Source organism: Brachyistius frenatus, unplaced genomic scaffold, assembly GCF_029030835.1.
Source record: "Brachyistius frenatus isolate BFR_SWC_R1_liver_20210118 unplaced genomic scaffold, ASM2903083v1 Contig_80, whole genome shotgun sequence".
NCBI classification, from domain to species: Eukaryota; Metazoa; Chordata; class Actinopteri; family Embiotocidae; genus Brachyistius; species Brachyistius frenatus.
The window spans coordinates 1,255,621-1,279,108 of NW_027210679.1; the positions used below are offsets into that span (position 1 = coordinate 1,255,621).

Genomic DNA, 23,488 nt, shown 5'->3' on the forward strand with positions numbered 1-23,488 from the left:
GCGACGCGCGGCTAGTGAAGGATCAGTGGGGAGGGACCGCTGAGCTGAGGACGGCACACGGCGCGCAGTGCGTGTAAGTAAGGAACGCTTCATTCCGTTATACGTTCATGGTATCTAACAAGAACTTTACAAAATCTTATTTCATCACAAGTTACGGTCACCCACCTGTTGCTGTTCCGGCTGCGTATTGGACGGAATAGTCTGGTTACAGTTGTGATGTTCAGTCTCGTTGTGTGCCGTGTGATTTTAACGTTTAATGTAGTATTGTGCGAGAATAACTTGAAGCAAGTGACCGTTTGGTAGTTTGATGTTTTCGGATTTTACGCACGAACTTCCTTTGTGTGGGAGTGTTCTCTCGATTTAATTTCCACGGAATTCGTGTAAAACTCATTGAATACTAATTTATATGTGTGTGTGTGTGTGTGTGTGTGTGTGTTGTATAACAACAGATCAGTAAACTGTTGCTGTACTACATCCAACTTGGAGCTGATGAGTGGATTACGGTGGGTACATGAGAGAAACTGCTTCTCCTCTCTCAGACTTCCAGCCACATGCAGTCTAATGTGGACATTAATTAAAGGCTTAACAATGTCTGGACCTGCTGAAGTCAATGTAAAACATCCATATCTTACTCATGGACAATGCTAATGAAAAGCTGTCTAAACCCATCCACGCTCAATGATTTGTTATGGTACAGTCCATGTGTCCTATGCAAAGAAGGCCTCGGAGAATGTGTCCTTGAATTACGGAGATCCACGGTGGGCGTCAGAGCAGCAGTCCTCAGCAGGGCAGGTGTAATTGGACACAGGCTTATTCTTGTCCAACCATTTAATCTGGTTTACTTTGCTACTGCTGGACACTGAGGTCTCATTGTTACCTAATATGATCTTTTCTGCAACTGGAAAGTGGAAAACTAGCAATTAACCCAGAGACATACACAGTACAAGTCTTTAAAAGGTGTGGTTAATAGGCTACCGAGGAAGTCGTGGGTGAAAAAAATTAGATTTGATTTCCTCAGGTGAGAGATTAATTACCATTTGTTTGACTTTCTGGACCTTTTAATCTGAATATCATAGCACTGTAGAAGATCAGATCCCTGACAGGAGGCACAGAGTCCGTCATGTGGGCTCAGCCACCGGCTTTATGTCAAGTTAGTGTCAATTTGTGTTGTTGGATTAGAAGCCCATGATCCCTGTTGAGCCCCAATGGCATCGTCCCCTCCAATCGACAATCCTCCAGCTTGTCACGTGACTTTCGCTCTTCACACAGGTGTGTGTCCACTCTCTCAACTCTTCACTCGTGGTTTTTGCCAGCAAAAACATTAAAAAAAAAAAAAAAACCACCTAGAGGAGTGTGGCGTCAGTGAGGCTGGGGGTGTTGCTAGAGTGTTGCTTTCTCTGGGTGTGTTCAGAGAGGTGAGTTCTGCTGTTCTGGTTGGCCGAGTGTTTGCGTTTAGAGGGCATGTACACGTGTTGGGAAGAGACGACAGAAATCCTTTAAGGCTGCTTGTCTCATGCGGGGGGTCACTGCATCCACAGATCAGCTCATTAAAGTTCTCTGTTGCATGTGGGTGTTTGATCTACCCGCAAATGTGGCCTTCAGTTTATTCAACATGACTAATCAGGGTGACCAATCGTTTTGCAGACTTTGGCATATTTTTGCGGCGTAAAGTGTTTAATCTACATCCTCTTTGTCAGCCTGTATTTCTTCCCCGCAGTGTCAGAGTTGCAGTTTAAACGGATAAAATAAACATTAAAGTTGCGTCTCTTACTTTGTGAACTGTGCATTCAGCCCCGCAGCACATCCGTCATGGTGCACTAAGTCTGCGGCTCACGCCTCTTTGTTCTGGCTCCATTGTGCTTCCCGCACCAGGAATGCTGACATGCACAGTTTTGGAAAGCACACAGACACATATGCAAACACACATTTTTATGTTTGTACATATTTGTGAGCGCACAAAGTCGCTCGTTTATGAACCTGATGGTTAGTTGGTGCTTTTAAATGCAAATCGTCATATTTTGACTATTTATATATGTTTTTTTTTTTTTTTTTTTTTTTCCAGTTTCAGGTTTTGTTGTGTGTTAGTTGACAAGTATGTAGCCAAGAGAGGCTGTTTTTTTTTGGTTTTTTGCTTGTATATGTATGTTTATGACTGCTAACATGCTCTATGTGGACATAAGACAGTAAAACTGGTGATGCAGCTTGTTGGATAACATTTGAAGAAGAAAACTGTGACTCGTTCAGCCTCAGTGAGTTGCAGTTTTTTTTTTTTTTTTGGAAAAGACCAGCGAGCCTGCAGACTCGGTGCCATCAGGCCTGGACCCGAGCGGAGCTGAGCAGTGGTGTTGAGTTTCAGTGCAAGGGGAGATTCCTGCATGGCACTGCGGGCTGGTTTGGGTCATCTTACATGGACTTGACTACGAGGAGAGGCGACGGACGGAGACGAAGGATGAACTTTGAGGGCGCATGTATGACCGGTGTGTGTGTGTGTGTTAAAGATGAATACACTTTTCTGACTTAGTTTATGTTGATTTTTCTTCTTTCAGGAGCAAAAAAATCTCATTCACCAGGGGACAGACTGGTTTCCAGCCCCTCATCAGTGGAATCTATGAGTCTATGAGTCTTTAGGTCTGATGGAATCTGAATTTCACTGGAGGAAAGTTTGGCTCCCGTGTTTCGCTTTAACTGAAAAGTGGAGGAAGAACATCCCGTCTGGTCTTCGTTCCTAAATGCTTCGCGGTACTTTGAGGGAGTGTAGAATCGTCTGAATCCTTCTAAAAGGGCCATGGATGCCATGGAGAACCCGGTGCTGGAGCCCAGATCGGAGCGGATCGCCCGCTACAAGGCCGAGAGGAGGCGAGAACTGGCCGAGCGCTACGGCAACGTGGAGGAGCTTCCTTCCAAGTGGGTGAGGAGGGACGGGAAGGAGGGGCAGGAGCCGGCGGGCCGAGCGCGCGGAGAGACGGTGGACTCGGACGGCCTCGGTGAGAGAGTCAACGGCAAAACGCAGGAGGTCACAAACGGATTAGAGGCAGACGCTCCCGCAGAGTCCAACTACCTGAGAAGGTGAGTCATGTCTGGGAGGAAGGGTGAGTGCGTAGGTGGCAACCTGTGGAGGAATGCAAAAAAATGATCTACACTACAACACATTTTTGAATTACAAATGATACGCAGGACTTTTTTTTTAATTTTTTTTTATCAGGAAGCACAACAATGTTTCGGTGCATAAGAACATAAAATCTTTGGAAACAGTAAAACAAAATGTAGCGTAAGCACTTTAGGACGCTCACAAAAACATAACAATTTCGTCTTGTGAGGTATTTTGTCGCTCAGACCAACAGTAGATGGACTCGTCATGGAAGTCTTAGATGTCTGTATATCTTCCTGTTGTGCAGGGCAGCAGGCGCTTTGGGCCTAATTTGTCCAAACACCAATAAAACCACATCCCGGCTACGTGACCCCGATGACACTCGTCACCTGCTTCCAGATTTTTGACCTTGAAATCGATGCAGACTGTAGCTGTTGTTCTGAAATAACATAATGGATGCTAATATTTTGGCAACTGCCAAGAACAGCGTGTAATATTTATCTTCACCACTCAGATGACGATGTAATGAGAATGAGAGAAACAGCAGTGTGTAGTTTATTATGTTTAGATACTGGACACGCAGGTTGACTGCAGCATGGTTTGGAAGTAAATTCTGCAGCTTGTCTTAAAAAAAACCCAAAAAAAACGGTCATTTTCTTTTTGTTTTGAGAATAAACTTCTGCTTAGCGTTTGATTTTAGACTCGAGTACCGAACATTTTTAATGAAATTAGTTTAATAATCATACAAACATATTTAAAAGCATTTAATACACATACTGTATGTATATATTGATATTTTTACAGCTGAGTGCAGAAGTCTTATCCTGTGATGACAGTGTCCCTTCATGATCCAGGCAGGTTGTATTATCAGCATTTAAACCAGCTCTTCTCCTCACCACCTTCCAGCAGCATCAGATCTTTGACCTCACCTTTTGTTCCGCAGCCTTCGTTACTAATTAAATCGGAGAGGTCTAAATCAGTGGGTCCCAGCAGGGAGTTTTAAAGCCAGTCTGATTCTTCTGTTGCATTTGCTTGGTCCTCTCTCAGTTGGACACTTTTCCCATCACGTGATCCGAGTGCTGGTTATCACAGCACCGAGGACGGGTACATCGCTGCACCTTTTCTTGGCAACAGTCGATGAAAAGGTTCAGGATTGTAATTTGTCTCTGAGAGAGCGCTCCTCACCCCCACGTCCCCCAACTCCCCTGGATCTTCACCTACCTTCCTCCCTCCCTCCCTCCCTCCCCCCTCCAGGCAGGGTTGCCCGGACTCTGCCAGCATGCTGAGTGGGGAGGGGCCCGTCGTTGTCCCTCTCGGACTCGACGCCCCGCAGCTCCACACTCGGGTGTCGGTGGGCCAGTTGAGAAGCGCCCTGCTGCAGCAGACGGAGAGCGGAGAGCAGCCCGAGAAAGCGTAGGGTCACCTGCATGCGCGTGATCCAGACTGTCACTTTCACACTGTGTAACCATCCGTGACAGTATTTGTAATCATCTCAGCATCTTCCTCCCCTCCCCTTCCCCACTCTGTGTGTGTGTGTGTGTGTGTGTGTGTGTAGCTGCTCCGATGCCACGTCCTCTCTGGACCTGGCTGTGAAGCCGGGTTCTGAGGGGGCCCGGCGACGCACCGCCGTTACCTGCCGGGCGCGTCGGGTGGCGGTCGCAAGACCGGCGAGCGCTTCAGGACGCAGCCAATCACAGCCAATGAGATGGAGGAGAGCAGCGGGTAGGCCCTGCTTGCTGTGGGCTGATGAGGGTTTTTTTTTTTTTTTTTTTTACCAAAGAAGATGCTGTTTGCTGTGGTTTATTTTGCAGTGTTTTTCTATATTATTTTTTTTGGGTCTATTTTGGGGCCTAAATGTCAGACGATGACACACAACTACAACAACTATCGTCTTATAGGAAACACTTGATTTAAAAAAAAAAAAATGTTAACATGACTTTGACATTAATTTGAACTTCTGCTCGATATCTGGTCCTCACTAACAAAGAAACAGTCACCCTTCAGCTGATGTGTGGCAAGTGCAGCACCTATAGGTACATAAAAGTCCAACGGTTGTGTGGTTTGCATGACAGCATGAAAATATGACACTATCCCGGTTGTCTGAGCTGCAAACTGAGGCACAAAGAGACGTATTGTAAATTTGAAGCAGGATCGAAAAGAGAACGAGCTGAAGATGAAAGTTTGCGTCACCTGCCTGTTCATATTTCACCTGATGACCTCATCTTTTTCTTTTTTTCCTCTCTCTTTTAGGCTCTTGGATGCTGAGGAAGATGAGAACGGTAAAGGTAAAACTGTCTCCTGCTTGGCTTTGTCATTGTTTGCTACTCTTGTGTGTCATTTGTTCAGCGGCCCCTTTGAGGACTGACAGTAAAGGAGAAGGTCACAGTGACCTAATGATTTGCAGCAGGGAGGAAGTTACATCCCATATCTTACGTGAGATACAAAATATATATACCATTCTCTTCACGCAGAAGAAATATTTGCCGTTATGCATCCCACTTTTGCACCGTTGCTCCCAGAAGTTAATTTAATTGCTCGGGAAAGAAACCAGGTTATATTTTTAGGCCCATCATGTTTAATCTCCCCGGTGATGACAGATTTATGTCCCACTAAATCATGTGGGCAGCGGAGGAGTGCTAAGTCAGTCCGACTCTCGACCCCACCATAAAAAGATTACAAGCAAGTCTTTACAAAGATCGAGTCACCGAGAATTTACACCACTGTTAAACAAACTGCACAAACAAGTCACTTCGACTGCCGTTTGGACGTTTGGACCGTTGGTTCTGGTTCCGTGTGTCATTGAAATTGTCCTTCATACTGTAGCTGCCTGCAGAGGAAGAAGTACATCATTTATTTAAGTAAAGTTAGTGCAGGAATATGAAATTATTCTATTGCAAGTAAAAGTCTTCCAAATACATTTTTTTGTTATAAGTGTTTGCATTAGCTAAAGAAAAAGTTAGTTCAATTTAATCATGAAATAAATGATTAAGTGTACATGTCAGCCAGCTAAAGTATAAAGGAGCAGAAATGTGCTCAGCCCAGTCTATTGTGAAATATCATCAGATATTCCCCCTTTAATTTCAGATCCCGTTTCACCACCAGCGGCTCGTTCCTTTACTGCTGCCGACTGTCTGAAGTGTCGGGACGCGTCACAAAGCTTTCAAAAACTGTGACCATGTTTGTCTTTCAAATCTTTTCCATTGATGATTTATGTCTCTTTTTCTCACAGCGGATGTGAAAACGGACGCCAGAGCCAAAATGAGCGTGGCAGCCAAGATGTCTTTGTTTAAAGTAAGTCTGTGTTCGTGGCCGCGCTGAAACAGGATCCTCATCGCCGCTCGTGACCTGCTTATTTTCTCCGCTGCTGCGTGCCGCCAGCCCTCGCGGCTTCTGCTAATAGAAACACACTATAACCAGTAAACACGGATGTTTCGGAGTTATGTACTGAACAGCGAAAGAAAAAGCTTCGTCCGTCATCAACAGTCACCTCAGCTGCTCACCTTACAGTCTGAGATGTCTGCGCTGAGCACGCAGAACACAACCTGATCACGTGGAGGGAATATGAATGGTCAAACAGCTGCAGTCCTGGGTTTGATGCTCCTGTGTGTATGTCTCTACTTATTATCAGAAAGACTAAATTCATAGTGATAAATGCACAACTGCAACAGTCCTGAAACCCGCAGAGTCCCGATGTTTTTGTCTCATACAGAAGTCGAAACGCGCCGTGGATTTTTCTCCCGTCCCTCCACAGCTTCGGTCCTGAAGCACCAGGTGAAAATGTGCCAAACACTGTATTGCCATTAACAACCGGCGCAGCTGCGTTATAATTAGCCCGCCGCTCTGTAGAGGCAGGCGGGGAGGTAACCGAAGGCGGCGGGTCTCTGGTTACACTGTGACCTGATGGGCTGCCATGTAGCGGGTAGCCAAGACACTCCACCTTGCAGCCCGCTGCTTTATTCACCAGCCACCCGACCCGCTTTCCCCCCTCCCCCCACCCCCCTCTTCCCTCCATCTGTCCATACAAATAGAACAGGAGACATCAGGAGGGGAGGTTTTTTTTCACTGCCATTTTTTTTTTTTTTTTGTGGTGTCCCTGATTACTTATTTAGCAGGTGGTGACTGCCATTAGACTTGAAAGTTGGGGATTCACCTGCAGCAGAGACTGAGCTCAACCCGGATGCGGCGTGTTGATATTAACGTCTCATCTTCCTCCTCCGCAGGAGCTGGAGAGGTCTGCGGCCCCCGAGGCCCCGGCCTTCCTGAAGCCTCGCTCGGGCAGCGTCTGCCTTGAACGAAGGACGCGGCGTGGCAACGACCATCGCTTTCTCACCCAGCCAATCACATGTGACGAAATGGTGGCAATCAGGTGGGGAGGGGAGATGTAGAGCTACCAAACCCATATTATATATCCTGGTCATTAGCTTGATTGTGTTGTGTGTGTGTGTGTGTGTGTGTGTGTGTGTGTGTGTGTGTGTGTGTGTGTGTGTGTGTGTGTGTGTGTGTGTGTGTGCATGCGTGGTTTGATGTCTTCATGCTCTGAGGAAGGTTTACGGCCACTTCAAGCATAGATAGAAACATATCATTAGTTTGACAGGGATGTGTTTGGATTCACACGTTTTACAGACAGTGAACTTCTCATAGATCATATGTCATATTAATAATATATATATATATATAACCTAACATATTTTTGAAACACTACGAGATGTTTGTTTCATAGCTGTTTTATTTAAACCATGTTATCTATATCTTCCTTGCATTTGAAGGATAAATGTGTGTATGTAGTATCCTCCTTTTTGTCTTTACCCCATTAATTCTTTCTGCAGACTTAAATATTTAAAAACAAAGTCTTAAATTTGTGTTTTTATTGGGAAAAAACCCAGATACGTTTCTTTAAAATAAGGAATTTATAGTTTTTACCACAACATAATTCAAATATGAATAAATAGAGCTTTGTTTGGGACTATTTTCAGCTGTGGATTAATGCCAGAGAGAACTTAAAGCAGTGGGTCTTATTATGGGGGTTAAAAGTGTTCAAAGGAGTCACAATATAAATCTGAAGGATAACTATAAAGAAATAAAGACTAATAATATACAGTAGGCTGATTAATTGATAGATTTTTTTTTCCTTGTAAGGTACAGTGGTTATTATTCGGATAAAAATAACTTTGCTTTGGTGGAACGAACAACTGTAAGTCGTTGAAATGTGCAACATATGACAACAGGTCACAAATGTTAGCAAATGTTCCCCGAACAGACATAATAGTTGCATTTAGTGGAGTCTATTTCCAGACACACATTTGGTGCTCTGGTGGGTATTTCCAGCAGCAGGACACTGTATGTCAGATTGACTAAAAATAAACTTGTGTGTGTGTTTTCACAGTAACGAAGCAACATGGTGCCCACTGATATGTTCTTAATAGTTTTTGAACAATAACAGAGATCTGTGACACAGATCAGAAAGAGATGTCAGAGTTTCAGTTCACAGAGCTACTTGCATCATGTTTCCCCACAGAGCTCCCAAACCGGCAGCTCCGGTCGAGGTCCCGTCTGTGCCGGCCGAGTCCGCGGAGGACGACGACGATGAGAGCTGCAAGCTGAGCATGAGCGAGAAGCTGGCCCTCTTCAACAAGCTGTCCCTGCCGGGGAGGCAGGGGGACGGCCCTGCTGACGGGCCCCCGGAGAGACGGAGGCAGAAGGGGGCTCGGTACCGCACGCAGCCCATCACTGTGGAGGAGGTCAGTCTGGTGAGTCGGAAGAACCAAAACAATAAGTCAAATCGAAGTGTATTTATATTTTAACAGCAGGAAAAGAATAAAAATGGTTAGTTTACATCTGAAGTCCATTTCTGATCAGACAAAATGTTTCTAAATTCTGCTTTGCTGTCCTTAAAGTACATCTGACATCTTGATTTCACCTTCTTGTCTCTCTTCAGCTCCAGAAAGGCCCCGTTCAGCTCCCCGCCTTCTGTTTGTCCCCTCATCTGTCCGACAGACAGCAGGCCTCGTCTGTCAACCTGAAACCCAGTGAGCTACGTCTTTCACTGCCAAGACCGGACCCCGGACCCAGAACCGGAGAGCCCGGTCCGACCCAGCCGGGCCTGCAGCACTACGACTCCGAACCCGGCCTGAAAGGAATCCTGAAGAAGAGCCGCTCTGCAGGCTCGGAGTGGAGCAGGACGGACGGCGGTCAGAGGGACGCGGCGTTCGGCTACGAACAGAACGGGGGAGGCGGCGGAGAAGCGGAGACACGAGGGAGGAACGAGGGAGCCGAGAGGCCGGAAATCGCTGCAGCAGCACGGAGAGAGAGACGGGAGGCCTCAGGTGTGGAGGGAGGTTCGCTGACGGCTGCTCCCTGGAGGCAGAGGGCTCGAAACAGGAGGGAGACTATCGCCTGCACGCCGATAAGAGCCTTTTCAGAGCAGGATGCTCCTCAGGAGGAGAGGCTGGGACAGACCCAGGAGGAGCAGAGCATCTCCTCGGAGGGAAACGGCTCAGACAGGACTGGGAGAGACCAGTAAGTTGACTATCATTGGCTGAAATACCCTTTACTCTTTATTATTTTGTATGCTACCTGCATACTGTGTAGGACAACTTTAGTGAAGATTTTGATATTGAAATATTCACTATCAGCAGTTTTAGGATTAACACTGAACTGGAATCAAATGTTTCTTTGTTCGACTTTGACTTGCACGTTTTGTTTGTCTGACAGGCAAGAGGAAGAGGAAGTAAGTGTGAGGAAGATGGATGAAGAAACTACGGCGACAGGACACGTTCAGGTCACCCTGGCTAGCTGCACACCTAAAGGACAGGAGACGACCAACACCATCAGAGGAGAGGTGAGAAACACAGATGGGTCTCCCCGCTACTGCAAACGTTTGTAATGTCTTCACAATCTGCAGCTGCTCTGCTGGAGGTTCACCCCTTAAGTCCGTGATTATTTTGCCAGTAAAAACACCCACATTTAATCCATATGAGCTCCACAACCAAGCCAACACGAGAAACCTTGATCTCCGTGGATGAGATGCACTTTAAAGATTTCGAAATACATTAAGTCTCCTCGTCCCCATCGGCAGGCAACGGTCAGATTTGAAGAACTAAAGCAAAAGCAGCCAAACACCAGAGAGAAAACTCTGCTCGGCATTGTCGAGGTTGCTGGGTTCGTTCTTCCAGCCAGCCTGAGACTGAGACGAGAGAATCGGCCGCTGCTTCCCGTTGGGGTATGTGTCATACCATCGAAACCAGATATCGCGTCTCTTAGCAGCGGCACACTGGATTTCGGTATGTGCTAAATGTCTTGAGATCAGACTTAAGTTACCGGGAGGAGTGTATTCAGAGCATTCGGTGTTTATGTAACGAGATGGATTTGAGCTGGACGTGGAATGTAAACACACTGATAATTCGCTGGATAAATGTTGAGCCTCGAGAGCTCAGCTATCCACGTTGCACATGTTTTTGTGTTTAATGTTTAATATTTTTTCCTCCTTATTTGTGTCTCAGCGTTATATTTCTGCTAACATTTTAATTTTGTATCCTCTGTAGGAGGAGTCCGAAAACAGTAATCTGGAGAGCGGCAACCCTCAGTGCTGGGTGAGTCTTTTGACCAATTATTCCAAATCCATTGATATTCTTTATTATGAAAATATAGCTCTTTTTAATTTTTTTTAAATTTTATTTTATATAGCTTCAGCTTTATGTCTCTTCTCTCCCAGGAGCCCGTCTTTGCCTCTGTCTATTCTAGCAATACGCTCCAATATATCATGTGTTTCAACCAGGTAACTGTGTGAGCGGCTGCATGGCAGATTAATCGCCGCTTTTTTTGATTTGGAGTGTTTTGAATGCGGTGAAATGTTGGGGTTTTTTTTTTGTTTTACACTAACAGGCCAAATCTCACCTGCAGAGTCGCTTTTGTCTCCGAATTATTTTGCTCTCTGATGTGACACGTCGCAGCTCTCATTTCACACTTTACATTGACTCCTGTGCTCATATTCTCAGAGCTCTCTCGCACTCATGGTTTCCAGACTTTTGTTTTTTTGTTTTTGCTCAATTTTGGAAATTAAAAAGAAAATGTCTTATCCACACAAAACACCTCCCCACTCTGATTTTTAACAACCTGCAACAATATTTAGAGCCAAGATGTGTTAACAATATCAAGAACAGGAAACACATTTTTCTTTATACAATATTCTCATTAGGTTTTGTTGCTCTGAAGAAAAATGTGGATTAAACTTTGCTCAAACTGCTTCTTGTAAACACAGTAAGTCTCTCAAGATCTATTGACCGTAAACTCGAGAGCAAGATGGTGATTATCATGTTTCGATTTTGAGGTGTTTGCTTAATGATGTCACATGTTTTGCTTTTGTTTACTTGTCTTTATTAATAAGGACGTCACACATACGCCAATGATTTTGTAAATGTGCTTCTGCTTGCAAAACGCCAGTGAAATAATGGCATGAACGTCTTCCGCTACTCAGCATATTTACAGCACTGTGCAAAGGTTTCTGTCATTACGAGTAAAATAAGGAAGCTTTCACAAATAATGCATTAATTAACTTTCACAGCTGAAGAAGCTGTTTTGTGTAGTTTTTTAATGATACTTTTTTCCTTCTTGCTGCTGAAGACTGTTCTTCATGACGTTGACTGTATGTTTGGGGTCGTAGTCACGCTGCAGACGTAACTTGGGATTAATCAGACGTCCCTCAGATGATACTGCATGACATATAAGGATTCAAAGATCTGAAGTGCTTAAAACTTTTGTGCAGGGGGAAAACACAGATAAATTATGATTTTAAAGTTTTGCTCCATGTAAACGTCTACATCGACATCTTGTGCTTTACGTGTCGGTTTGAAGCTTCATGTTTTGGTTTTGCTTCCCCCTGTCTCGCATATCTCCAGTGGGCTCCACTCTCACTGTCCTATAACACAGACTCACCTTCTTATCCACGTATTCTGTTTTCATCCTCAGAACAACCTGTCCTTTGAGGCACAAGAAGTTTCCTCTCCTACAAAGAACCCCATTCAGCCTCAGTGGAGACAAACGGTGATTCAGGCCTGCACATAGTTTTTTATACATCTGTATTTGATGTTTACATCCACAGAGGAGTTCATCTGTGTCCTGACATCTCTGTCTCTCTGTGTAGGCTAAATGTGTTGATTATGAGCTTGAAGGTGAAGAAATGAACTCGCAGGAGGAAAACAAAGAGCAGAGAAGTGAGTTTACTCGCTCGGGTTTTCACTCTAACCCTCCTGGGTCTGCGTTGGCCTCTGACTTTTCCTTTCCGTGTTTGCAACCTCCAGGCCTCGGATCTCCTGAATCGGTCACAAATGACGTCTCTCAGAACAGGAGACTCTCCGCTGAAGCGCTGTCTAAAGGTCAGAGCAGCTTTATATTCATATGATAAAACCTCTTTGTTGGGACTTAATGTCAATTTGTCTCTAACTATTTATCTAACTCGCTTTGCTTTGCAGAGATCTCCACGCAGCCTGAGGTGGAGTTTAATGGTAAGATTAAAACATGTGAACAACCCAGAAGTCCTTAATGTAAAGGCTCATCGATGTATAACAAAGTTTACGTTTCTGTCTTCACTCCCAGCGGCTCCTCCACAGGTGACGGAGGAGACGCCTGCTGATGAATCCAACACGTTCGGCGGAGGTTTCTACGCCGACCAGTCGCCTCCTTCTGCCTGCGCCCCCCCGCCCCGTGGCGGGGTTGCTCCCACCGAGAGTGAGCAGGACCTGGATGTCCTCTGCCAGACCAACACTCCCATGTGAGCCTGGTTTTACCACAGATTGTAAGATTATGAGCCTTTGCTTCCACTGTATCGTGAATCTAAAATAGATTTAAATATGAGGGTTGAAGAAAAAGGCAACGTGTTTTACATATTCACTTTAAGACAAATATATATACATTTTGTGATCAAACTAATGTAGTTTACATGCTCTAACAAATCATTTTATGATAGTGAAAAGTTGACAATTTCAGGTATAAATTCCAGTTTTCTGAAGCAGGGAACACGGGGGTCGAGCTATTTTGAGTTGGACAATTTAAGTTATAATACTAGTTCATATTTAGAAGAAATCATATTTGTCATTTCTATGTTTGCTTATTGCTAAATTCTTATATTTTACCGTTTATTTGACAAATATCGCACTTTTTATAATTGAGATGGATGTTTACACAAGGATGATCTTTATTAACCTTCGATTATACATTTTAAAATCCCCTTTCTTCTGACTCTGTGCTGTAACAGAAACATCTGCTGGTGGCTAATTGGGTTCGAAAACCTTCAGACACTTCTCAGATAATCTGGGAGCTGAGAGGAAGTGAAACAAATTTATGCACAACGCTGTTTCTTAATTTAAGCAGGAAGAAAACAATTATTTAATTCTTTTAATTCTGACACCTAAGATATAATGTATAAAATGGCTTTATACATTCTTGATGTGTTCAGAATACGTTTATGTATAATAATAATCCTTGTATATGATAATTCATATTTTCAGTGAATCCGCTAGTAACTCCGTGTCGTCTGTGTGAAACTGTTCAGACTGACCTCAGCAGTAGCGGAGCACAGACGAGCGGTGCGTCCGTCCCGCCGGACTCAGGGCTCCAGGAACCCTCTGAGGGCCCTCGCAGCCAGAGAGGACATCCGGCAGGACTACATGGGAGAGAGAGTCAACACAGCTGCAGAGGAGACGGGCCAAGCGGAGAAGAGTCAGTCTGTTGTTGCTGTTGTTTATTTTTTTTAATGTTTACTTTGCCTTCCTCATGTTGTGGTTCCCTCGCTGCAGAGTGTAAGAACTCCTCCGCGGCAGCATCGCATCCCGTCAGATCGGAGGTCGTCGTCACCTCCTCGGACGCCGAGACGACCACGTCTTACCCGCCGTTCAGCAGCCTGATGCTCCTCCACGTCAAAGGTCAGAAAGCATTCGGTTCCACCTCCGTGCGTGCGCGTCTCCCTTTTGCGTTGTGCAGTTGGTATTAACCGGCGCCTGTGACGACAGGTAGGCGGCATGTCCAGGTGCGTCTGGCGGAGCCGTCGGTGCGGTCGCTGAACAGCGGGGACTGCTTCCTGCTGGTCACTCCGGAGCGTTGCGTCCGCTGGAGCGGAGAGTTCGCCAACGAACAAGAAAAAGCGAAGGTACCGACGAAGACGATAACACGCTGTGATGCTCTTATTTTGAAATCTATGCCAGGAAGTGGTTTTCATAAAATTACATGACGAGGTGCGCGGAGTATAAAATATTTAGTCAACTGTGCAAAAAACACATTCAATTTTTTCTTTGCGTTGTTTGGAATACAATGATGGGTTTTTTTTTTCATTTATTTAATGCTGGAGAATATTTACAGTTTAAATTTACAATGGGAATAATATTGTAATAATTGCATGCATATTTAATGTTTTCATGCCATATAATACATGAAGTAGCATGAAATATGACACGAGCATTTTGTGCATTGGTTACATTTTTAATAGCTGCACTACATCCTGTACAATTAACACTGTTCTGTGATGTTTGGTGAAGTTTTGCACTCTCGGTACACATCCATGTTCTCCTTTATTGTGCATTGAACACACATGGTTCAGTAGGTTTACATGTTTATGTTAAATTCAGTTAATTTTCTGATCGTTTGCTCAGTTTGTTTTAAGGTCTAAAGTTTCAGATGACGCCTGCCTTGTGGGAAATGATTAATAATCGGGTCACAAACATTCCTGCTGTTTCACCCAATTCCATCAGATTCTACAGCCTGATTCCTGATGGGAATTCCTGCTATAATGCCGCTGCAAACTGTGTCATCACACTTTGTTTTTGATAGCTCTTCTGGCCTTTAGATTCAGAAAAAGTCTCATATTTTGATAGCTGTGATTTCAGTGCACCAAAATCTGAAGTCTCGAGCAGATACTGTCAGATGAGGTGTTTTTGCACGACATAAAAAACACACTCCTTACTTTATCTATCGCAGCTATCAAAGGTAACAGCTGCCACCAAAATAAAGGATGTGACTGAGTATGACAACAGTGTCGACAGCGGCAGTACGGCTGAGATGCCGAACTGGGCTGCAGATTCTGCTGTAACTCCTGTTACAAAACACATTTTTAATAATAAGTCTTCTGTCACCACTCATTACCGTATGTCTGGTTAAACGTGGGGATGAAAGACTTGAGTTTGTTTTTTTTGGGGGGGGGGTTTAGGCCTCAGAACTGGCATCCATCATCCAGAGCCAGAGGGACCTCGGCTGTCTCGCTTCCCAGGTCGTCCATCTGGAGGAGGGTCAGAGCTCCGACAGCAGCGTGGCTGCAGACTTCTGGAGTCTTCTGGGAGGAAAAACAGCGTACAGAGGTTCGAAAACTCGTGAACATCTCAGAAGAAAGTACATTCAGTATGTGATTGTTATAACGGACAAATAGACACATGTTGGAGCCCCTGTCCTTTTGCAGGTTTAAAATGTTGTCTATATTTGATGAATCCAGCAAAAAAAATAATGTCATTCAATTTAAGGCTGCAACAGTCAACAAAAGCAGACAGTTAACGAAAAGATTGATGACTGAAAAAAACAACAAATAAACTTGAGTTTGAGCTGTATGAATATGTTTTTTTTTAATTAATTTTTTTTATTTGCTTCCCCGCTCAGGAGCTGGTGCACCGGAGGACGATGAGCTCTACGAGCACGGCGTGGTGGAGTCCAACTGTGTCTACAGGCTGGTGGAGAACAGACTGGTGCCTCATGAACAGGCCTGGGCCGCCATCCCCAGCACCTCCCTGCTGGGCTCCACCGAGGTCTCAGTCGTCCTGCTGCATGATCAGCTTTGCTCCTTCTCAGATGTGGGATTTTATCTCACACGTATTGTAGAACAAACTTGACATAATGTTTGTTTCTCGTGTGCGTGTGCGTGCAGGCGCTGGTGTTTGATTTCGGCAGTGAGGTGTATCTGTGGCTCGGACAGGATGTTTCCCTGAGGAGGAGAAACGTTGCTCTGCAGCTGACTCGCCAAGTGTGGGTCGGAGCTTACGACTACAGCAACTGTCGTGTCAACCCACTGGATCCCACTCGGTGCAACCCCAACATGCAGCTGTGAGTCCACACGGCAGGCAGCGACATTTCGGCGTGTGCTCCACAAGGACAACATAACGGCATATTATTCCACGTATTAAACAACAGAGTAGCTGCTCACTACGTGAGCTGAGCATTGCTGTTCACACTGTGAAACCCAATCAATGGCTGCCTTTCCTCACTACACCCAGCAAAGCCGATGCATGCAACATTAAGTTCACTGCGCGTGCAGCAATAACCCACAATGTCACGATAGGTCTTTAGTGCACTCTGTTAGAAAGGAGGCAATTCCGCGCTGCGCATGCAGAAGCTCGCCCACGTGGCCTGCTGTAAAACCCCTGCGTGCCGTTGTAAGTCCAGTCTGCACGCCGACATGCTCCAGCGGGCAAATGACAGTTGTTAAATATTTTAAACGAGCAAGACAGTAAAGTATCCTCTGTACGCCCAAACATTACACCAAAGTGTGATTATTAAACATCTCTAAAACCGTACGCATCAATGTGCTGCTAGAACAGTCTCCCCTCTTCTGGGAGTCATTTCCACCAGATTTTCTTTGAACTTTGCTGCAGGGATTTTCTCCCGTACAGCCACACGAATGTCAGTGATGTCAGAGACTGAAGGGTTTTTTTTCACACCAAACTGTGAAAACCATTTCTGTGTGGACCTGTCTTTGTGCACCGGCAGCGTTGTTATTTAAATCGATGCCACAAAGTTAGAAAAACACTATTGTGTAATATTGTGTGCTGTTGCATTAAAATTCTCCTTAATGAGAGCTGAGAGGTTTATCCCAAACTGCAAAACAAAAATATGTTCACCGTCCTCATACTTCTGTGCGTACAGCCATAAATTCTCAATCCAAAATTTTCAGTGAGCATTTCAGTGTTAAAGCATAGAGAATACAGAAAAATATGAACGTAGAGTGTCTGATGAATATGGTACGGTATCATATTGGCATCCAGTAGCAGATGCTAACTAGTGGATTCAGTCTAAAACAAAACAGGAAGTTACAATTTCTACTGTTTATTTGAGAGGTTTTAGCTTCTAAAGTGTATATTTACAGCTTGTCATTCTACTGTAACTCTTGGTGATGGGTTGACTATAAATCTAGAGTATGTTCGGACTATGTTTTATTTCGGGTGCACTTTGAATATGATGATGATGATGATGATGATTGTTCTCACTCCTCACTTCTCAGGAGGGGAGAGGGTCGTCCCAGCTGGGCTCTGTTCGGCGTCCTCTCCGAGCACAACGAGACGGCTCTGTTCAGGGAGAAGTTCCTGGACTGGACGTGCGGCAGCGGAGGCCGAGAGGAGGCCGCTTCAGTGAGGGAGGAGACGCAGGTTCGTCTCACAGTCCAGCGGTCCATAATGCAGCGTGCACAATATTCAGACAGCTAAAAGCAGCATCTCATTTGAATATTAAATCCAGTTCGATTTGTTTTGAAGCAATTACTTATATATATATATATAAGACTCAACATGGAGAGTAACATCAGAAAAATATCACAGCTTTAAGAGTAAAATCTTTCTTGGAAAGGCAGAAACTTTTTTGCCATTGATTCACTTCTTGGTTTTTTTTGCAATTCTTTTCTAAGATATTTTTTTTATCCACAATCGAACATGAGCAGTAAAACTTCTTTTTAGGGTTGCCACTCACAATTTGTTTTGAAACAGCGGGTTCTCACGACTAGAAAATTTCTCTCTTTTCCTTATTACTATTTCAGATTCCACCAGAATGCAGCTGACAATCTACTCTTAGATTTAACCTAGAATATGAGTTTCTGATCATTTTGAAGTTTAATTCTGACCTTCCTTAAAGTCTCCTCTCCCTCTCTGCAGTCCATCCCCGTCCAGTCCTCCCAGCCCGTGTCCCCGTCCCCAGACCTCCTGAGTCCCTGCGACGCCACAGCTCTCGTGTCGGGTCAGTCTTCGGAAAGGGACGCTTCGGTCCACGCCGTGCTGTCGGGGGTCGACGTCCAGCGGGGTCACGGTGTCATCACGCTGGAGGAGGGACGTCAGGTGGAGATGAAGACGGTTGCCGTGGACACTTGGCACGTCCAGGAGTTCGATGACAGCGAAATCCCGGTGGAAAGCAGCGGACAGCTTCACGAGGGAGACTCCTACGTCATCCGCTGGACGTACAGCATCGACTCTGTTGGTCTGTGACCGAGCACTTCTTATTTTTCATTATGTTTTTATAGAGAAACTGGAGTCTATTTTGTAGTATCACGCTTTGTGGTACGATTTAGACAACATCATATATTTAAAAATTTTGATTAATGTTTTTTTTTATGTTTTTATTTATTTAAATTAATTATTTCTCTGTTTTAGAAAACATGAGCAGCCCAGATGAGTGTGGGAGCGGTCCTGAACCGAAGGAAAACACTGCCTTCTTTCTGTGGCGAGGCCGGCAGTCCAGTGTCAGTGGACGGGACACGGCTGCTTTCCTGTCCATCGGAATGAACAACAACGAAGATTCACAGGTAAACTTGCAACAAAAAACATCTTCTCCTCAAATACATGACCCAAACATGAAGCAATGAGACTGTAGGATCTATAAGTCCAGTATTAAAGTATAACTTTGGCATTTGCACTAAAATATCTGCAGGAGACATTAAAGTAGCTGCACACAGTTCGGTGTGCTGTGAAATGCTCAGTCACCATCCCCCCATTTCCCATCTACAGTTCAAGTACAACAAAATGGAGAAAAATAATACAACATTTCAATTAATAGGAAAGGTGACATTTCCAGCGGGACTCCTGCAGGACTGTTGTTGTTTACAGTCTGTGTGTGTGTGTGTTGTGTTGTTTCTGAAGGTGGTGGTGCCTCAGGGAAAAGAACCGCCCTGTTTCCTGCAGCTGTTCCAGGGAGGTCTGGTCATTCACAGGGGAAAGAGAGAGGAAGCTGCCACTACCGCAGGTGCGTTAAAATCAGCTCGGTTTTGAGTCGTGTTTCTCCCGTCTTGTTTTCCTTTTTCACGTTTTGTCAATCCGATTTTTAAGTGATTTATTTATTTTATTTTATAGCGGAGTGGCGTCTGTTCTGCGTGCGGGGGGAGCTCCCTGAGGAGGGCCTGCTGTTAGAGGTGGAGTGCTGCTGTGCGGGTCTGAGGTCTCGGGGCTCTGTTGTGCTGCTGAATAGCCAGCAGGGGGTGCTCTATATCTGGACCGGTTGTAAAGCTCACAGCAGCGCCAGAGAAGTCGGCAAGAGGGCAGTGGAGCTTCTCACTCGGATGTAAGTCACATCTTGTGTGGGCTTTTAAAACACTGCAGCATCATTATTCAGATCTTTAAACTTTGTGTGTTTGTGTGTGTGTGTGTGTGTGTTAGGTGTCCACCAGAGCTGGGTCTCAGCAAAAGCAGCCCCCTGAAGCTGCAGGTAGTGGACGAAGGTGCAGAGCCTGCAGACTTCTGGGCAGCACTGGGACAAATGGACAGAAAAGCCTACGACTGCATGCTGCAAGGTGCAACACGACACACACTCCGGCTTCGTTTCTCAACACTGTAAAGCCTTCAAATCAGAGTAAGAAGCTACTTTTTCCGTCCTCCGACAGATCCAGGCAAGTATAACTTCACACCTCGCCTCTTCCACCTGAGTGCCTCCTCTGGGAGTTTCCAGGCCGAGGAGCTCCACAGTCCAACGCGGCTGCCGGGGCTGGTGATGGCAATGCCCTTCGTCCAGGAGAGCCTGATCTCTGCAGGACAGCCAGGTGACAGCAGACACTAAACGGACTAAAATCTGCTTTGTCCCTTTAACTCCACTCCAGATTTTAGATCCGCACTTCTGTCATTTTGTAGATATGTTTACAATCGTGTGTTTGAGTTTATTGAGATATTATTTGAGAAGTTACTGAAACATAAAATGAAGAACACAATATCAGATTTTGTCAAGAGGCAAAAAAAAAGGCCTTTAAAAGTGATTTCATGGAGAGAATACTGATCCATATAACTATATTGGGACATTAAAATGTAATTTATCAAAATATTTGTCATATTATTACTGAATTTTGTTTTCCAGTTTTTGCAGGACTAACTGCGTATAGATTATTAATGGATTTTCTTGTTCTACATCATATTTTTTGTCATGTTTTTCAGATGCAGAAATTTTGCTGTAAATAATTAAACACTGAGCTCATATAGTTTATGTACTGGAAATGTCCTAGTGCTTTTATTCACATCATCAACGCCTTCATTAGCAACTGGCGTTTGCGCGGTTGTCATGCAGATGGTTCCGCTACTTTCACATGAACTAAGAAGGAAATTATTGAATATAACATCACTTCACCGTCTCATCTATATGTCACTTTCTCTTTGCTATTTTCTTACTAGCCGAGCGTCATCTGGGAACATCAAAGTCAAACCTAATTGAATCTAATTTCACTTTATTGTTCAATTTTCTCGTCTCTGTTGTCGGCCCGCCAGCCTTGTTCCTGCTCGACAACCGTCTGGAGGTCTACTTGTGGCAGAGCGGTGAGCCGGACCAGACGGAGAGATCGGCTTCAGCCTGGAGCCTCTGGCACGATGAGAGGAAGTGTGCCATGCAGACGGCGGTGCAGTACTGCAAAGGTGTGTGTGTGTGTGTGTGTGTGTGTGTGTGTGTGTGTGTGTGTGTGTGTGTGTGTGTGTGTGTGTGTGTTTTGGGGGGAAAGGTTCATTCAGAACAGCTTGGAAAATAAAAGGATTGCAGCGACTTGATGATTTTATAAATGTGCCGTTTTGCTCCGTGTTCCAGAGATGAACCCGAGAAGGCCCCCGCAGGCCTACCTCATCTTCGAGGGGTGTGAACCTCTCACCTTCACTAATGTCTTCCCCCGCTGGGAGAGAAGCCTCAGACCCCACACGCAGGTACAAACACTTTTTTTTTTTTTAAACCAGAAATGGGGTCAGATGTTGTGCAGTGCTGTGATATGTGTGAGGGTTTCTGCACATGAATAGAGCTCTGGCAGCAGATTCACAGCTTCACAAGTTTATGCGTAATAATCTTTTACCAGTGCTGGTCTTTTATTTATATCCCACAGGACAGAGGTCTCTCACCAGTCAAGGCTACAAAAATACAGCCTATAAAACCTGCAGTGATATTTTATCGTTTCCCTCTTTATTGGCTCATCAATTATACTATTTGGAAATTCTTCATTTGATTTTATCTTTAAAACCTCTTCATTACAGAAGAAGCGAAAGCGGGCTCTTATTTATCGTGTTACGTCCCATTTGGTAAAAAAAAAAAAAAAAGGGGGGAACGGAGACGATAACGCAACAACCGAAGAATTTAAAGGAGCCGGGGTAGAAGTGAAAAAAACGGATTTATTTTCAGTCCATCTTGATTGATGACAGCTGTAACAAAAGCTTCTCCAGAAATCAACACAGGCCTGACTAATGCTTACGTCTGTAAGCAAAAACAAACTAAATTCCTAACTTCCTTTGGCACCATCTAATAATCTTGACAAAAGTTAACTAGGTGTGTGAAAAGTGTGACGCGTATCCCAACTCATCTATCGTCCCTAACCTCCTACCACATACTGTTTTTTTTTATCGTTCTTAACAAGTTTTCCTCAAACAATGCAGCTGGCTCAGGCAGACAAAAAAAAAAAAAAAAAATCCTGAATGATGATAGGGAAGTCTGAAGTCTGAGGAGAGCAGCGCACAGCATGGGCAGACTGCACAGGTGTAAAACACTCATGTTATTAACACCTGGAAAGAAAACAGCAGAGGGTAGAGAAAGAAAAACAGCGGGGAAGAATAACACACGCGCGCACACACAAACAAACAAACAGGCACTTTTCTTCTGCCGGCCACATAACAATCCTAAAAGAATTCCTTATAAATTAAAGCTGCTGTGCAACAGTCAGGTTTTAAAACCTTAATGTCAGTGACAACAATAACGTTCTGTTGTAAGTAACTGAATATTCTTTTGAATTATCTCTGAAACCTTTCCTGCAATTATTGAAAACAAAATGAGTTTTTCAGACTAATTACAAGTACTTTGCCGATCTTTCAAAACTTTAAAACTGACCTGTGATTATCGAAGGAGAAGCTGGTATTTACTCCTTCTGTCAGCATGATTTTTATTTTCCTCCTGTATGATTTCTTGATGTAAATGTTAGGTATGAGTCACCACAATGTTTTTAAAGATTACCAAATTTTCTACTAGCTGCTGTTTATTTTGGCAAGAAGTCATACAGGGGACCAAAATTGGGCTTACAAGAGGAAATTACACCAAGTTCTGCCCTAATTAAGCTTCAAATAATTGGGATAGTTTTTATTTTTTCGCATCATAGATCAGTTATAGGTCAAATTTAACATTTTAGAAGATGCAAGCAAAAAGTATTGTGCCATTTTGTCACTAATGGGAGGAACAAGTGCATTAAATTATGTCTACAAGCACAGTGGAAATCAATTTTTCTGTCTATTTATCAATGCAGTCTGTATTGACAGTCATGCGCTTCATGTGTGTGTGTTAGGGTGATACATGGCGAGTGAAGCTGACCTTGGTGCAGGACGCCCTGGCCCAGCTCATGAAGACCCAGTACCCTCTGGAGGAGCTGCTGCGGAGCCCTTTACCCGAAGGAGTGGACCCCCAGCGCCTAGAGGTCTACCTGTCTGACCAGGACTTCCAGGTAAACTGAAGGGAGGAGCAGCACCAGCGTGCAGTGACATATTTATACCAGCAGGGTGCAGTGTTCACCAGACTTTACAAAATGAAAATACAGATGATCTCGTGCTTATAATCTGATGATAAATCCTGAGAGGAAGTTTTATCAGAACTTTAATATTTATACATTGATTTCTACACTATTTCCTCTCTCAATAAATCTTTACAATTATGTTTCAGACTATTTTGGAAATGAAGCGAGATGAATACGCGTCCCTCCCAAGCTGGAAGCAGATTGATCTGAAGAAAAGCAAAGGGCTGTTTTGTTAGACGTCGAGATTGAGAAGGGGGCAGACAGATGCTCCAGGGTAGCGAGGACTTCCTCCTCTGCTGAGAGAGGAAGGCGGCGCGGGGACATTGGCGCCATGTTGCTGCACAAAGGACTGCTCACAACGTAATAAAAAGAAGGAAAAAAAAAAAAATCATTTTTATTTATGTCAAATTAGTACGAGTGTGACATGGATTTCTCTGTAGCTACCATATGGTTCACAGCAAAGAAAGAAAGAAAAAAAAACATTTTCCTATTGAACGTAATTTTATCTGTACAAATCAGCAAAAGATTAAAAAAAAATTAAAAAAAAAAAAAAAGTATGTGGGAGTAAAGGAGGGACTTCAGTAACAAACTGTGGAAAACAAAGGAGTGCTTACAAAACATAATCAATGCTAATAAACAATGTAAACAGACAAAACACGAAAATA

At 44.2% G+C, this 23,488-nt stretch overlaps 1 protein-coding gene across 1 annotated transcript; it reads left to right on the forward strand.

Annotated features, from left to right (window-relative positions):
- On the forward strand, positions 1-23,441 carry LOC138626990 (supervillin-like). Its single transcript, XM_069709013.1, is given in 35 exon segments — positions 1-73; positions 2,547-3,066; positions 4,343-4,501; positions 4,644-4,708; positions 4,711-4,810; positions 5,339-5,373; positions 6,318-6,379; positions 7,309-7,454; positions 8,604-8,835; positions 9,024-9,604; positions 9,800-9,926; positions 10,630-10,677; positions 10,800-10,862; positions 12,053-12,127; positions 12,228-12,297; positions 12,385-12,459; positions 12,556-12,588; positions 12,680-12,854; positions 13,635-13,801; positions 13,879-14,004; positions 14,092-14,228; positions 15,282-15,429; positions 15,722-15,867; positions 15,987-16,162; positions 17,337-17,481; positions 17,980-18,298; positions 18,472-18,623; positions 18,958-19,060; positions 19,168-19,375; positions 19,471-19,604; positions 19,695-19,850; positions 20,563-20,706; positions 20,873-20,985; positions 22,599-22,754; positions 22,970-23,441. Coding segments are annotated over 34 exon segments (4,947 nt in total). The 5' UTR covers positions 1-73; positions 2,547-2,785; the 3' UTR covers positions 23,060-23,441.
- Positions 23,442-23,488: the final 47 nt, after the last annotated feature.